Source organism: Danio rerio, chromosome 5, assembly GCF_052040795.2.
Source record: "Danio rerio strain M-AB ecotype USA chromosome 5, GRCz13ab, whole genome shotgun sequence".
NCBI classification, from domain to species: domain Eukaryota; kingdom Metazoa; phylum Chordata; class Actinopteri; order Cypriniformes; family Danionidae; genus Danio; species Danio rerio.
This window is the reverse complement of record NC_141025.1, coordinates 77,965,001-77,970,000: the sequence shown is the minus strand read 5'-3', so window position 1 is coordinate 77,970,000 and position 5,000 is coordinate 77,965,001. Positions and strand designations below refer to the sequence as shown.

Sequence of the window (5,000 nt, the reverse complement as noted above, 5' to 3'; positions counted from 1 at the left end):
ACAATCACATCGAGATCTGTGCTCAGGTTCAATAGTGACCCACGCCATCAGAGCTGAACACACACGGCATTGATGAGGCTGGCACATCTGTGTAGCCATCACACACACACACACGCGCACACATACACACAAATATATCCTTATACACACACACACATACACACACACACAGACAAACACACCCACACGCATATATACACAAAGACATACATACAGAAACACACACAGAGACACACTGACACGCGCACACACACACGTGCACAGACACACATTCATATACACACAGAGATACACACACTGACACACAAACACACACATAGACATTCAGATACACACACTGACACACAAAAAACACACACACAGAGACACACATAAACACAGACATACACACAGAAAAACAGACACACAAAGACGCACACACGTGCATATACACACGCAGACACAAGCACACAAACACAGACACAAATACACACATACAAATATACACGCACACACACATGCACACACAGACAAACACACGCAGACACACACGCGCACACACATAAACACAGACAAACACACACATACAGAAACACACATACACACACAGACACACGCGCACACACATAAAAACTGACACATGCGCACACATAAAAACTGACACATGCGCATACACATAAACATGGACACACACACATAAAGACATACAGAAACACACCCACACATCACACACACACAGACAAACACGCTGACAAACAAACACAAAGACATACAGACAAACACGCACACACACACATAAACACAGACACGCGCACACACTCATAAACACAGACACACACGCATAAACACATACAGAAACACACACACCAACAGACAAATACACACGCACACACAGACAAACACAGACACACACGCGCACACACAAAAACAGACAAACACACACATAAACACATACAGACACACACACACAGATACACAGACAGAAACACAGACACGCACACACACACGAATACACACACACAGAAACACTGACACACACGCGCACACACACACACACACACATAAATACCTACAGACACACACCCGCAAACACAGAGGCAGACAAACACAGAGACACACAGACACACACACACAAACACACACATAAAGACATCTTCCCCCCCACACACACAATAAAACAAGCGCACTCACACACACACACATACAGACATCCTCCCCCCCCACACACAATAAAACAATCGCGCGCACACACACAGACACACACATTTTTGTCAAATTAAAAAGATAGAAAGAAGTTGGGGAACGGTGTAAACTAACTCCAGTGTAGCAGGAGGTCTAATATATGTGTGTGTGTGTGTGTGTGTGTGTGTCTGTGTCTCTCAGAAGTGACAGAGCAGGGCGGCCGGCGGGACCTGAAGGCCGTGCCGTTCATCAGTTACCTGTCCAGTCTCCTGAAGACGCAGCTCCTGTCAGATGATCTGGTGGCCGGAGTGGAGATCCGCTGCCAGGAGAAGGGCAGCTGCCCGGCCGCATGTCACCTCTGCAGACAGGCAGCCCGAGAGACGTCCAGTCCCACACCGGTCCTGCTGGAGGTCAGCCGCGTCGTGCCGCTCTACAGCCTGGTGCAGGATAACAGCACCAAAGAGGTAAACCACATTCAAATGTATTTGTCACATACTGTAATGACGACCGGAGGCACAGATCCAAATGCAGATTTACTTAAAGAGCCCATATCACACGGGGCGTCAGCGTCAACGCTTCCCATTCAATTTGAATGGGTGACGTCAAGCATTGCCGAACTGCATTGTGGATCCGTCGGCGCCGCTTCAGAGGCGTTGCTCGCTTCAGAAGTTGGGACTAGCTCAACTTTTCAATTGCCGACAGAAGCGTCAGCCAACAGTGGTATAGCGCAAAATGTGGAGGTCCCTCTGCAGGGATCACTGACGGGGCCCCCAGTTGGGGGGGATTTCAACGCGGGGAAGCGATCACAAATTGAGGAGCGGGGAAAGGAGGCGGGGTGGAGCGACAACACGGGGAAGCCTTCACAAACTGAGGAGCGATCACAAACTGAGGAGCGGGAAAGGGGGCGTGGTGGAGCGAAGCCTTCAAAAACTGAGGACCGATCACAAACCGAAATCGGCGAGAGCGTCAAAGTAGCCAGAAGTCATTCATTTTTAACGCGAACCGGCGGCGAGGAACACCGCGGCGCATCTTCTCCTGTGTGGGCGTCGAGGAGAGTTGAAATCGTTGTTCCCAAGAGTTTGATTAGTTGCCGGATTTTCGATTATTGAAAATCGCGACGATGTGGGCCTGTCTGCTACACCACTGTCAGCCAATCAGATCGCTGTATGCAAATACACCAGCTAGACAGTGGCCCATTGCTGACTGAATTTCATTGGCTGACGCTGCTATGATGATCGCGTTAGCCCCAACTTCAGACACGCCTTCAGTCAAGCGTTGACGCTGAAGCCCCGTGTGAATGGGACGGTTTGGATTTTTAAAAGGGTTAAATCTAAAAGTGCAGCATGTTTAAAACTATTGATTCTTTAACGAAATATTTGAATAAACGAATCGAGGTGGGTTCGGATCTTTTGTTGGATCACATCGATGTAGATACGATACATCTCCAAATATGTACTTACAGTTCTGTTAAAATGTGCACGCGCTTTCCCTCCACACACTAGCGGTGGTGCGGTTGATCATGGGACTGATCATGACGCGAAGATGACGATCACTGACAAAGGCTGTTTCACAGAACACAAAGGCTGCGTCCGAAAGAGCCTACTACTCAGTAGGTACTGCATTTGAATTTAAACGTACTACTCGGCCGTTAGAAAAGTACGTTCTATACAGTATGAACGTGAAAACAATGAATGGAAATAGAACGTACTACTGATCCGCCATTTTGTCATGGTCACGTGACCTACCTGCGTCAGTTGCGTTGCTTTACTTCTATTCATGAATTCTCTAGCGGGGCATTATGGGATAGCACTGCGTGCATCGGATGCGCACTCCAGAATCTCGCCGGAAGTAGTAAGTCATCTGGGTACTTCTCGCGTACTGAGTTTCGAATTCTATGAATTCGGACATACTACTCGGTTCGCATACCGATTTTAGCGTACTATAGAGTATTGAAGTATGCGGTTTCGGACGCAGCCAAAGAACAGACTTGCGTTCTTGTGGAGACCAGTCTTGCCAGGTGTGAAGGCCGTGCGTGAAAAAGATGATCATGCCGCTCTCAAACTGAAAGTGAAAACAAGAGAAGGGGTTTTGATTGCACATACGACAGCGAGAACCAGGGCGGTGGGGGTATTATCACGGACGAAAGTATAAATAATAAATAATAATAATAACTGCAGCAACTGAACCTGATTAAATGTTTAATTTCTTGAACATACACAAAAACCTGGCATTATATGGACAAAAAATAGATTATGTACATGACCACTATTATTTATTGTTTTATTTATCCATCACCCCATTATTATCCATTATTTATTTATTTATTTATTGATTGATTTATTTATCACTAGTATGTATGTTTTTTTTTTATCTTGCACTATTTATTTATTTATCTTTATTTCACTATTATTTAATACTATTATTTATTCATTTATTTATTTATCACTATTATTTAGATATCACTATTATTTATTTATTTATTTATTTATTTATTTATTTATTTATTTATTTATTTATTTATTTATTTATTTATCACTATTATTTATTTATCACTATTATTTAGATATCACTATTATTTATTTATTTATTTATTTATTTATTTATTTATTTATTTATTTATTTATCTTTATTTCACTATTATTTAATACTATTATTTATTCATTTATTTATTTATCACTATTATTTATTTATCACTATTATTTAGATATCACTATTATTTATTTATTTATTTATTTATTTATTTATTTATTTATTTATTTATTTATTTATTTATCACTATTATTTATTTATTTATTTATTACTATTATTTATTTATTTATTTATTTATATATCACTATTATTTATTTATTTATTTTTTATTTTTTTATTTATCACTATTATTTATTTATCACTATTATTTATTTACTATTTTAGTTTTGTGTAACTTTTGTTTGTTATCACTAGTATTTGATTTTTATGTATCAAGACCATTTTTAAATTATTTTAGTGTTTATTCATCACTATTATTATTTGTATTTATCCATCACTATTTGTTTATTTATTTAATTATCCATATTATTCATTTATTTATTTTAATTTATCCATCTCTACTTTTTTATTTGTTTAGAAAGAACTGAAAGTAATCTGTTCAGAGAATTGCACATAATCATTAAAAAAGAAACACAAATTAAACACAAATATAATAATAACTTCCGTGACTAAACCTGATTAAATGTTTAATTTCTTGAACATACACATAAACCCAGCATTATATGGGCAAAAAATAGCTTGTGTACATGACCCCGTGTCAACCTGCCATCTGGTCTCTGAATGGCTAAGAATTACAGCTGAATTACATATCAAATGGTTACCGTCCAGCTTACATGTGGAAGGTATAAACTGCGAATTCCACAGATATTGTTTTCCTGCCGAATGTTGGCAGTGGAGTCAGTGGATAAACACACTCCAGACGCACCAGTAGAGGGCAGGAGTGACTTTAAATACGGCCTGGAAAGGACAACTGAGAAGACAGAGAAAGAGGGAACGTGAAATATTATAAATATCAATATCGTAATTGCAGAAATGTTAACTATCATTTCTTGGCCGAGCTGTGATATCATCTCATCAGGCCTGAAATAAGGAGATGGCATTAGCCGCCGCTGAGTCACAGACGTAATGAGGATATTAAATTTAGTTTTGGAGCAGATTTGCCGGGGCTTTCTTTCTCTGCATCATCCCGCTGACGTCTCCGAAGGCAAGATGCCATTAAACTAGTGTCTGTTCTGCAGCGTCAAGAGACCAGAAAGTGACTCACTCACTAACCAAATGTCCTGCTTACTGGCCCGACGCGGACCTGATGG

The 5,000-nt window shown here is 40.5% G+C and overlaps 1 protein-coding gene across 3 annotated transcripts in view; it reads left to right on the top strand.

Annotated features, from left to right (window-relative positions):
• Positions 1 to 5,000, top strand: part of astn2 (astrotactin 2) — a 579,161-nt gene that overhangs the window by 486,438 nt on the left and 87,723 nt on the right. For all 3 annotated transcript variants that reach the window (XR_015489895.1, NM_001442877.1, XM_087251058.1), the window contains 1 exon segment: positions 1,363 to 1,625. Coding sequence is in view for 2 of the 3 variants with exons in the window: in NM_001442877.1 (NP_001429806.1) it covers positions 1,363 to 1,625 (263 nt within the window). In the remaining variant the exon portion in view is untranslated.